Raw genomic sequence first — 12,401 nt, forward strand, 5'->3', positions numbered from 1 at the left:
CACGCAAACACGGGGAGAACATGCAAACTCCACACAGAAATGCCAGCTGACCCAGCCGAGGCTTGAACCAGCGACCGTCTTGCTGTGAGGCAATTGTGCTACCCACTGAGCCACCGTGCTGTCAGGATTTAACAGATATGTGAAGTAGTCACTATGGGATGTCTTTAATGGACCCACCAGTGGATCAAGCACACTGTAAAACATCTGAAATGTTTTAATCTTTCTAAACTCCCTCAGCCAAAGTCTGTCATCACTGTGGTTTTTGAGTATGATTACTATATCATTATTACCTCATGAATTGTCTTGAACATCTGGGCTCTCTGTGTTTCATCTTCTGACGAGCAACTTATTTATTATATAAGAAAATGTCTTACTATAGCTTCTCTTACTGCAAGCAAATTACATTTTTTCTTTTGATACTTAACTTATTAATTAATTTCCTTTCGGTACGTAACTTATTGTGTCGTCCATGAGTGTTAACAAATGTGCTTTCGAATAAAATGTTCAAGTTTCTTTTTTATTATTATTATTAGCATAATAAGGGTGCTTTCACACCTACACTTTTGTTTCGGAACGTGTCTCGTTTGCCCAGTTAGCGCGGTTCGTTTGGCATATGTGAACAGGGCAATCGCGCTCTGTTCCGCGCCAAAGTAATCGCTCCGAGATCGCTTGAATGAGGTGGTCTCGGCTCAATTGAAACAAACCCTGGAGCGGTTCGATTGCAGTGAGAAAGCGATCCGATCCGAGCGCGGTTATATCACAGTGTTTTATGGATATGTAATAGGCTTACGGCTATATGAAGAGAGAATTATGAGTAGGGCGGGAAGTTTCGCGAGTCTCCGGATGCCCGCAAACGAGTGATGATCTCCCGGTAATCTTGCGTTTCCCTCCCGGCCCTCAAATAGGGATTGTCGCGCACCCTTCTCACCCCTCCCCACCGCGTCTCTCCTCAGACATGTCGCGCGCGCACGCTGTCAATCACCACCAAACCACCACCTCTCCTGACAGTTTAGCGGGACACTGCAAAATAAACCCTGACACTCTGACCAATGTGAGGAGAGTTTACTCGCACGTGACTTGTTTTAGCTCTTTTGGTCCGATTAGAAACTTTGCAGTGTGAAAGCGAACCGCTCCAAGAGCAAAAAGCAACAATGTAACAATTGTAATCTCTGTTTCGGAACAAATGAATCGATTCACAGGTGTGAAAGCACCCTAAGATAGGAATATTAACACATATATTTTAGGGTGCTTTCACACCTACACTTTTGTTTCGGAACGTGTCTCGTTTGCCCAGTTAGCGCGGTTCGTTTGGCATATGTGAACAGGGCAATCGTGCTCTGTTCCGCGCCAAAGTAATCGCTCCGAGATCGCTTGAATCTGAATCGATTCAACTGAATCGATTCACAGGTGTGAAAGCACCCTTAGTGTACACCTTACTAATGATGTGAACTATTAAAAGGAGAAACAGATGCACCTAGTATAAGAAAGCAACATATGGTTAACATAAGTTAAGGTTATGAAACAACTTCATATTCATTCATTCAAACATTTTCTTTTCAGCTTAGTCTCTTTATTCGCCACAGCGGAATGACCTGCCAACTTATCCAGCACATGTTTTACGCAGCGGATGCCCTTTCCAGCTGCAACCCATCTCTGGGAAACATCCATACACACTCATTCACAATGGATAATTTAGCCTACCCAATTCACTTGTACCGCATGTCTATGGACTTGTGGGGGAAACCGGAGCACCCGGAGAGCATTCAAACCCCACACAGAAGAGCCAACTGACCCAGCCAAGGCTCGAACCAGCGACCTTCTTGCTGTGAGGCGACAGCACTACCTACTGCGCCACTGCGTCGCCCACAACTTCATATTATTCAACTAAATTAATTTTAATGTCGATTGATTTCAGGCTAGGGGCAACACGGTGGCTCAGTGGTTAGCACTGTCGCCTCACAGTATAAAGGTCGCTGGTTTGAGTCCGGGCTGGGTCAGTTGGTGTTACAACCGGCTCAAAGTTGCAACATTAGAGAGACAATACGGACCAGGTAAATTGAAAAGAGAAATGATTTATTAACAAAACGTATAATTAACAAAAACATTTAAGGCTATTAAAGTCAGCATAAGTGAAAGTCATCATGCAGACTCTGCAAATCCCAAAAAACACACATACAAACAGGTCCCACATGGGACCTAACAGTTGGCATTTCTGTGTGGAGTTTGCATGTTCACATGGGTTTCCCCAGGGTGCTCCGGTTTCCCTCACAGTCCAAAGACATGCGCTGTAGTTGAATTGAACTAGCTAAATTGGGCGTAGTGTATGTGTGTGAATGAGTGTGTATGGATGTTTACTGGGTTGCAGCTGGAAGGTGATGGATAAGTTGGCGGTTCAATCCTTTGTGGCGACCCCTGATGATTAAAGGGAATAAGCCGAAGGAAAATGAATGACTTCAGGCTTTGCTTTCTCTAACAGACCATTTTAAAACAAAAACGATTCTCGTCCATACAAGTGTTTCCACTTTGTCACAATTTATAGTAGCATTTGTAATAAATAACTTCAGAATGCACACTAAAAACTTGATTCAAATCTAAACAAAAGTCTTTTACTCAGAACAATTATCAATGTTTTTATAATACTTTAATAAGCAGATGTTACATTGCGAATGTTTATTATAGAAACGAGGCTTTATTCCTCATTCGTGTTCCATTATCCATGTAAAACATCATTTGGCAAATGTTGTGGGTCAATGTAACCAGCAAAGGCCTTAAAATTGACCATTTAAAATGTGAAGTGTGTGTTTGTTTGACTGCAGGCTACGATGTCAGAGGTCAAGGGTTTTCAAGGGGCAAAAACTCGTAACTTTGCGAACCTAATCGTAAAAAGAAAGATATATGTTTTATAATAGGTGTAAATGTAGCCTCAGTGTTGATGTTACAAAGTTAGCATCAATATGTAGCTTAGCCCATGTTTGTTCAGCAATGATGTTCGCGCTCTTATTTTAAGATTGAAACAGATTGACATTGCTGAGCTGGAGCTTGATGGATGTTTCGCCCTGCAGGGGCCAGTTAAATAAACACACTCATTACCTGAAGACTGACACAGTGTCAAAGTGACATACTATAGAATAAAGAAGACCATTAGGTTGAAACTTACTTCAAGATGTTTTAAAAAAAAAATTTTAGTTTCTATATAGTACTACTATATGTATGAAATTAGGACATGCTACATCCGCCACTTGATCGGGCCAGTGCTGCCTTGTCACAAAAGCTTTCCTTGGCTGTGACTGTCGATCAATTGCGTGCAAATACAATCTTAGGGTGCTTTCACACATAGATGTTTGTTTCGGAATCTGTCCAGTTTCCCCCGTTAGCATATGGTTTGTTTGTCATATATGAATCCAGCAATCGCGCTCATATCTGCACCAAATCAATGGATCCGAGATCGCCTGAATGAGGTGGTCTCTGCTCGATTGAGCGGATCGATTGTGGAAAGAAAAGAAAACAATCCAACAAACTAACGTCATAAGTCGAATTAGAAAAAAGTTTGTGGGAAACTGCTAATTCCCTTCAAAACCCAGACGAGCAAAATAAGTACATTTTCTACCCCAATAAAGGTTTCTTTCTCATTACGTATTAATTATAGTTAATAACAAAAGATATACTGCGTGACTTTGCATTGCTTTCATGTCAATTCTTGTGTGTGTTTGGTTGTGAGTCGTAGTTTGTGGACCGAGATAACATTGTTGGCGATTCTTCCTGTTGTAAAGTCATGCAGTGTGGACACAGCACCAACAGAATGCTACCCCAGATAGTCATGCAGTGTGAAAACATCTGTAACTACTTCGAAAATCGTGCAGTCGGGACTCGGCATAACTGAAATCAAAGCAAATCCCAGCAACTTCCTGTTCACAGTCAACTTTTACATTCATTTTAGATCGATTTACATTTTCCAACTGAAATTTGTCAATCAAAGAAATTCAGAAAACACAGGAATAAAAGGGATAAAGGTGTTTATAATCAGGGGTGCACATAACTGGTGGGGATGTGCGATTAAAACAAAAACAAATTGGACAAGATAGGGTGCTAGAGAAGCCATTTTGTGCATTGCATTTGGGGCCGAATTAAACTTGGGTGTGTAAAAGCACCATCTGGTCTTAAGGTCTTAAAACTCACATTTAAAATAGTTCAAAGTTCATGTTTTGATTTCATAGATATGCATATATACGTCATATATGAACATATATGCAACATATAATTCAAAACAATGTGAAAATTGCCGTTTATACAGTTAGGTCTATAAACATTTGGATACACCAACACAATCGATTTGAAATAAAATGAATGTCAAGATGTGCTTTAACAGTGGAGTGTCAGCTTTAATTTGAGGGTATTTACATCCAAATCAGGTAAACGCTGTAGGAATTACAACAGTTTGCATATGTGCTTCCCACTTGTTAAGGGTCCAAAAGTAATTGGACAATTGGCTTCTCAGCATGCATTTCACTTGCTGAAGACAAAACTGAAGGAAAAATGTCCCAAGAACAAGCAGGTACTGAAGACAGTTGCTGTAAAGGCCTGGCAGAGCACCACCCAGAATGAAACTCAGAGTCTGATGATGTCTATATGTTCCAGACTTTAGGCTGTAAATGACTGCAAAGCATTTGCAACCAAGTATTAAAAAGTGAAAGTTTGATTTGTGATTATTATTCTGTCCCATTACTTTTGGACCCTTAACAAGTGGAAGGCACATATGCAAACTGTTGTAATTCCTACACCATTCACCTGATATGGAAGTAAATACCTTTATCTGCAGTCAAAGCTCATCTTGTTTGTTTTATTTCAAATCCATTGTGTTGGTGTATAGAGCCCAAAATGTTTTAATTGTGTCAATGTCCAAATATTTATGGACCTAGCTGTATAAAAGTAAACACTGCAAGGAGCAAACAAGATCCCCAGGTACTCCTTTGAGAACCGGACCCAGAAAGTAATGTGCAGCCCTGTTTATAAATCACATCTTCACTGTTCAACCGGCATCTGTTACACCTCATACCTTAGTTCCTCCAGAACCACAGTGTTGTCATAGGGGCCTACGAGTAACTCTCCCAGGTCCACTTCCTTTCCGGTGGGATGGAAAGTGACCTTGTAGCCTTTTACATCTCCAGGAGCATGATCCCAGGTCACCCTGAAACTGGTTTTAGTGGGCTCCGAAGTTTGCAAGTTTCTGGGAGCTTTATATTGAGACACTGGAGACATAATAAACAGTGTCACAGTGTTTAGACAATGAACACAACTTCATAAAAAGGAAATAGGCTCATTTTACAACTCCCGAGAGATAAACAGTTGAGTTTTACCGTTTTTGGTAAATACATTCAGCTGATCTCCAGGCTTGGCAGGAGCACTTTTAGCTTAGCTTAGCATAGATCATTGAATCTGATTTGAACATTAGCATCTAACTTTAAAAAAAAAACAATTAAAAGTGTTTTGATAATTTTCACATTGAAACTAGACTCTTCTGTAGTTACATTGTTTACTAAGGTCAACAGAAAATTTGCTCTTTTCTAGGCTGATATGGCTAGGAACTATACCGTCATTCTAATGTAATAAACAAGGAACGCTTGCTGCTGAACTAAGGCTACAGCTGGCATATTGATATTACGCTGCGCCTAAAAATAGTCCCAAGCTAGGTAACTAGGGAACAGTGCTGTGTAATATCAGTGTGCCTGCTGCAGCCGTGGTACAGCAGCAAAGTTCCTTGATTATAACACTACCCTGCTGGAAAATCCAGCTTAAACCAGCCCAAGCTGGTTGGCTGGTTTTAGCTGGTCGACCCTCCGCTAAAAAATCTAGCTTAAACCAGCCTAGGCTGGTTGGCTGGTTTTAGCTGGTCGACCAGGCTGGTTTTAGAGGGGTTTTGGCCATTTCCAGGCTGGTTTCCAGCCAGGTCTTAGCTGGTCAGGCTGGAAAATGACCAGCTAAATCCAGCTTAAACCAGCTTAACAAGCCTGGTTTAAGCTGGACATAGCTGGTTTTGGCTGGGTATCCCAGCCTGGCTAGGCTGGTCAAGCTGGTCTTAGCTGGTCATCTCCCAGCCTGACCAGCTAAGACCAGGCTGGAAATGGCTGGAAACCAGCCAGGAAATGGCCAAAACCCCTCTAAAACCAGCCTGGTCGACCAGCTAAAACCAGCCAATCAGCCTAGGCTGGTTTAAGCTGTTTTTTTTCTGTAGGGCCAGCCTGGTTTTAGAGGGTTTTGGCCATTTCCAGGCTGGTTTCCAGCCATTTTCAGCCTGGTCTTAGATGGTCAGGCTGAAAAATTACCAGCTTAAACCAGCTAAAACCAACTTGACCAGCCTGGTTTAAGATGGACATAGCTGGTTTTGGCTAGGCTGGTCAGGCCGGTTTTAGCTGGTTATCTCCCAGCCTGACCAGCTAAGACCAGGCTGGACATGGCTGGAAACTAGGCTGGAAATGGCCAAAACCCCACTAAAACCAGGCTGGTCCACCAGCTTAAACCAGCCAACCATCTTAGGCTGGTTTAAGTTGGATTTTTCAGCAGGGGAATGAGAGTATATAGTTCCTAGTCATATTGACCCAAAAACACCAACCTTTCATTTCGCAGCACTTTTAGTAAATGATGTAACTACAAAAGAGACAAGCTTTAAACTGGAAAATGATCACCCTGGTGAAATAACCAGCTTAAACCAGCATAGGCAGGTTGGCTGGTTTTAGCTGGTTGACCAGGCTGGTTTTAGAGGGGTTTTGGCCATTTCCAGGCTGGTTTCCAGCAGTTTCCAGCCTGGTCTTAGCAGGTCAAGCTGGAAGATGACCAGCTAAAACCAGCTTGACCAGCCTAATCAGGATGGGAGCCCAGCCAAAACCAGCTGTGTTAACCAGGCTGGTCAAGCTGGTTTTAGTTGTTTATTTTTCAGCAAGACCAACTAAGACCAGGCTGAAAATGGCTGGAAACCAACCTGGAAATGGCCAAAACCCCTATAAAACCAGGCTGGTCAACCAGCTAAAACCAGCCAATCAGCTTAGGCTGGTTTAAGCTGGATTTTTTAGCAGGGCAAAACTCCTATTTCATTTTTGTGAGTGAGATTCTAATGGTCTAATCCATCTCAATGATTTGTGCTAAGCTATGTTAAAAGTGCTCTAAGTAAGACACAACCGTTTAACTTTAGATGACTTGTAAAATAAGCCTATTTCCAAAAAAAAGTGAACAGTTCCTTAAACTGTTGTCAAAAAAGTAAATAAGTTGTCAGAACATCTTACATGTAGTTCCTTCTCCTTGCCTTTGTCTTCCATCCCCAAACTTGTAGACGGGAACCACTGTGATATCGTAAGTGGTCTGGGGGTTCAGGCGTCTCAGGACTATAGAATTGGTGCCTCCTGGTGCTTTGGAGGCCATTTGGCGTAAATCACCCTGAGGTTTGTATGATACCCTGTAATTGACAACATTGCCAGGTGCTGGTATCCATGTCACCTTCATGGTCCTCTCTGTTTCTTCTGACACCGTAAGAGCTCTGGTAGCGGCCGACACTATCAGGGAGATAAGTGGAAGAGAAAGTCCATTAAATGTTGGCCCCACAATTCATAGGGGACACGAAACCAAACCATCTGAATAAGGAAGGCTTGTCTGCCAAGATCACCATGATCTGACACAGACCATAGATTTTCTAGTCATGAGTATCCAGGCTTGCCGAAACAGTTGTACGTCATGCATAACGCGGACGCTTTAAGACTGTCTGCGATGTTCTCTTTTTATGCCGCGACTGGATTGCTTTTACGCAAGAGGGAAAGGAATGATTTGTCCACTTTAATCGACCTACGGAACACTTTCAGATGGGGAGACCTTTTACAAATTGGAAGTTTTATGGATGGAAAATAACACTTCCAATGTTTCAAAGCGTCCCTGTTCCAAAAGGACAAAGTGTGTAAATGTCGGTCCTGAAGGAGGTAAGCAACGGAGTGATGGCAGATATAAAATGCAGCTGCCTGAGCCAGAAAACGGTTTTCGACTGTTGGACTTTTAAAATGACAGACAATAAATAAACATCTAGACAGCAGGATAATCCAATTATAGATTTACAGCATGCTTAACCAGCTCTAAGCTTGACAGAGATGTCCTGTTGATTAATAAGGAAAGGGATGCAATAAGTGCTCTAGAGTTTGCAGAAATCCGCAACCCCCCCAGATAACAGGCACCATGTGTAAATCATTAAGCCAGCCACTACACAGGCTCCATACACTGCTCCATATGTTACAATAGCCCACAGCAGAGTCTCTTTAAAGGAAACAGTGGCAATGACGCAAACCTACAGCAATGATGCTCTGCCCACAAGGAAAGAAAAAGGGGGTTGCTCTCTTTTACTTTTTCCACATCACCAGGAACACACAGCCACTTCTGTATGAGAGCTTTTGTTTTTGCATGCTTTGGTACCCGTGCTATTTATGTTTTCAGCCATTAAAATCACATTAACATGAACAGTAAAAATAAAATCAATACAAATGAACTGTTATACTATACTATAATATGGTTTTGAGGTGGCGAAAGACTCGCAGAGAAATGAAAAATGTATATTTTTCTAGATTTGGTTAGATGTGCCACTATGGCTGCAGACACAATGATATTAAGCAGCGCTGTTACCTACTTAGAAAATATTTTGAGGTCCTGCATAATATCATTGTGCCAAATGGCAACTTTTTGGAAAATTTTGAGCGAGATGCTAACGGTCTAATCAGATTTAATAATTTATGCTAAGCAAAGGTAAAAGCGCTCCCATCAGACTCAAAGATTGACTGAAATTGTATTGATTGAAATTGTCAGAAATTGTAAAACTCAACAGTATACAGTGCAACCAGAAAGTTTCATAGCGCTTCACTTTTTCTAAAAACAAATTTATGTCATAGCCTTTTTCCAAAATGGATTAAATTGATTTCTCATTTCTCAACATTCTACACACAATCCCTTATAATGACAATGTAAAAAAAAGATTTTTTGAAATTGTTGCAAATTTATTACAAATAAAAAAAAACCTGAAAAATCAGATGTACATCAGTATTCACAGCCTTTGCTCAATACTTTGTTGATGCACCTTTGGCAGCGATTACAGCCTCAAGTCTTTTTGAATATGATGCCACAAGCTTGGCACACCTGTCTTTGGGAATGTTTGCCCATTCCTCTTTGCAGGACCTCTCAAGCTCTATCAGGTTGGATGGGAAGTGACGGTGTACAGCCATTTTCAGATCTCTCCAGAGAAGTTCAATAGGATTTAGGTCTGGGCTCTGGCTGGGCCACTCAAAGACATTCACCGAGTTGTTGTGAAGCCACTCCATTGATATTTTGGCAGTGTGCTTTGGGTCATTGTCCTGCTAAAAGATGAACGTCCGCCCCAGTCTGAGGTCAAGAGCACTCTGCAGCAGGTCTTTATTCAGGATGTCTCTGTACATTGCTGCATTCATCTTTCTCTATCCTGACTAGTCTTCCAGTTCCTGCTGCTGAAAAACATCTCCACAGCATGATGCTGCCAACAGTAGGGATGGTATTAGCCTGGTGATGAGCGCTGACTGGTTTTCTCCAAACGTAATGCCTGGCATTCACTCCAAAGAGTTCAATATTAGTCTCATCAGACCAGAGAGTTTAGTTTCCTATGGTTTGAGAGTGTTTCATATGTCTTTAGGCAAATTCCAGGTGCGGAGTGGTTTCCGTCTGGCTACTCTGCCATACTGGCCTGATTGGTGGATTGCTGCACAGATGGTTGTCCTTCTGTAAGGTTCTCCTCTCTCCACAGAAGAACGCTGGAGCTCAGACAGAGTGACCATCGGGTTATTGATCACCTCCCTGACTAAGGACCTTCTCCCCCAAACACTCAGCCTAGATGGCCGGCCAGCTGCAGGACGAGTCCTTGTGGTTCCAAACATCTTCCACTTATGGATGATGGAGGCCACAGTGCTCATTGGAACTTTCAGAACAGCAGAAATGTTTCTGTAACCTTCCCCAGCCTTGTGCCTTAAAACATTCCTGTCTCTGAGGTTTACAGACAATTCCTTTGACTTCATGCTTGGTTTGTGCTTTGACATGCACTGTCAACCCAGGGACCTTATATAGACAGGTGTTTGCCTTTTCAAATCCTGCCCAATCAACTGAATTTAACACAGGTGAACTCTAATGAAGCTGCTGAAACATCTCAAGAATGATCAGTGGAAACAGAATATACCAGAGCTCAATTAAGAGCTTCACGGCAAAGACTGTGAATAGTGATGCACATATGCTTTTTCAGGTTTTTTATTTTTTAAATTTGCAAAAATTTCTAAAAAATCTTTTTTCGCATTGTCGTCATGGGGTATTGTGTGCAGAATTTTGAGGAAATAAACTAATTTAATCCATTTTGGAATAAGGCTGTAACACAAAAAAAAATGTGGGAAAGATGAAGTGCTATAAATACTTTCCGAATTAAATGTAACTCTATGGGAGTCGTAAAATTAGCATATTTCCAAAAAAAGTGGAGGGTTCCTACAAGTGTTAACATCCTGATCTCTAGATATGGCTAGTTTTGTCATACTTCCGAAGAAATACTGTGTTACTATAGAGCTAGTCATTTATTATTCATTTGTTAGCAGCTACATTGAGTTTTAAGTCATTGTGGGCAGGTGTTCAGGCTCATAGAGGTATGGCAGATATACCTCATCAAGCTTTATGTGCATGTCAGTGGAATATCCTGACATTAAACACAGTATATCATGTTTTTTTTCCCCTCTCTAGGGTAGGTTACCTTAGGACGAGAGGCCCACCTAAGACAAACAGAGCGAGGTAAAGAGCGCTGGGTCATATGCTGGATTCATTACGCAGGCGGGGAATGGACTTACCATCTGTGGTCTCCTCTCCGTGCAGTGGCGCCCCCTCCGCACGGCTGTAGACAGCGTAGACAGAAACCTTGTAGCGGGTCTCTGGTGTCAGCCCGTCCAGAACAGTGGTGGTTACGTCCCCGGGGACAGTCTTCTCGCCAGCTTCCTCTGAAAAGAGGGATTTCCAGGTGACCCGATAAAGACGGACGTTTCCAGGGGCGGCGGTCCAGGATGCTACAAAACTGTTCTCAGTGACGTCTGAAGTTACCAGATTCGAAGGTGAACCAAGTTCTGGATGATTGAGAGAGAAAAAAAAAGACACAAACGGTTTAAAAACAGATCATATTTCAAGAAAAAGGTTTTGCAGGCTCTAAGGTCAAGGTCAGTCAATGCAAGTTACTTTCAGTTGAAACAGCTCAGATGTGCATTTTTGGTCAAGGTTTAGGTTTAAGACATGTTGCCAAACATCTCCTTTATAGTTATTTGGGAGTATGAAATTCAAACACTGATATACTTATTCACTCACACACAGAGCCGGAGCAAGCTGAACTGCCGCTCTAGGCAGAGGACGATCACGCCGCACTCAACCCCAATGTGAAAACGAAAGTGACCGGTTATGAAAATGAAGTGAGGTGTTGCGGACCTCTATTCTGCCGCCCTATGCGCGGATATAACTGAGGACCCGCGGGTGCTGAAGGAGGGAGGTGTCACGGACACCGCGCTCTCTATTCTGCCGCCCTATGCGCGGATATAACCGAGGATGCGCGGGCATGGGCATGGTAGTGGGGGGAAAAGTGGACCTGACTACCCAGGGCCCCGTCTAGGGAGAGGGCCCTTTGAAATCCCACCCATTTTTTTTTTTTTTTTTGTAGCCTACTTCGAATTAATTGGCCCCTCCAATTGATGTCAATGTCATTATTTATTTCAAAATATATTGATAACACCCCCCCGAAATGGTTTAGTCCACCCATAGACGGCAGCCGGCGGCAAACAAGTAATGCAGTGAGTCTAGAGCCTGATCATGCTGCGCAAAAAGCCCAAATCGGGCTTTCAAAAAAAGAAAGACAGGAAGGAAAAAGAAAGGAGGCAGAATGAGGGGAAGCAGCTGATGACTGCTTTCTTTTCAAAAGGTGAACTGAGTTTGCTTGTTATGAAACTACATCTAAATAAAGTTAACATAGTCAACTCCAGACAGCTGCTGCTAATGCAGGGCTGAAATTGCGACCATCTTGGTCGCATATAATGCTGATTTGTGTACAGTCATTACTAGGGAAACCGTTATATTTCAGCGCTTCTAAAGCGCCCCCTTGTGACAGAGAATGAATTTTTATTTCCAATAAATTTTTTCAGCTGTTTATGTTCAAATTATTGCAATTATCGATCCATGTGTAAATGTGAAAGAAGTTAATGTGCCTTTTAAAAATTTAAACAATTAAGTAATACTAATATAAGAAATTATGTACTTGATTTATCCTTTTTAATGGTATAAAGGTTGAAATGCCATTGTATTAGATTGAGCACAAGTAGGCCAAATGCATCAATTTGGTGGTGAAT

General features: G+C 42.0%; 1 protein-coding gene across 15 annotated transcripts in view; it reads right to left on the reverse strand.

The window, feature by feature from the left end:
- Window positions 1-12,401, reverse strand: part of col12a1a (collagen, type XII, alpha 1a) — a 188,018-nt gene that overhangs the window by 127,969 nt on the left and 47,648 nt on the right. For 9 of the 15 annotated variants that reach the window (XM_087291078.1, XM_087291077.1, XM_087291080.1 and 6 more), the window contains 3 exons: window positions 10,869-11,138; window positions 7,275-7,541; window positions 5,054-5,246 (listed from right to left, as the gene is read on the reverse strand). The exons of the other annotated variants lie outside the window; for them this stretch is intronic. In XM_087291078.1, the coding sequence (XP_087147204.1) occupies window positions 5,054-5,246; window positions 7,275-7,541; window positions 10,869-11,138 (730 nt within the window). The remainder of the gene's footprint in view (window positions 1-5,053; window positions 5,247-7,274; window positions 7,542-10,868; window positions 11,139-12,401) is intronic. 15 annotated transcript variants of the gene reach the window in all.

This window comes from Danio rerio, chromosome 17 (assembly GCF_052040795.2).
Source record: "Danio rerio strain M-AB ecotype USA chromosome 17, GRCz13ab, whole genome shotgun sequence".
NCBI lineage: Eukaryota > Metazoa > Chordata > Actinopteri > Cypriniformes > Danionidae > Danio > Danio rerio.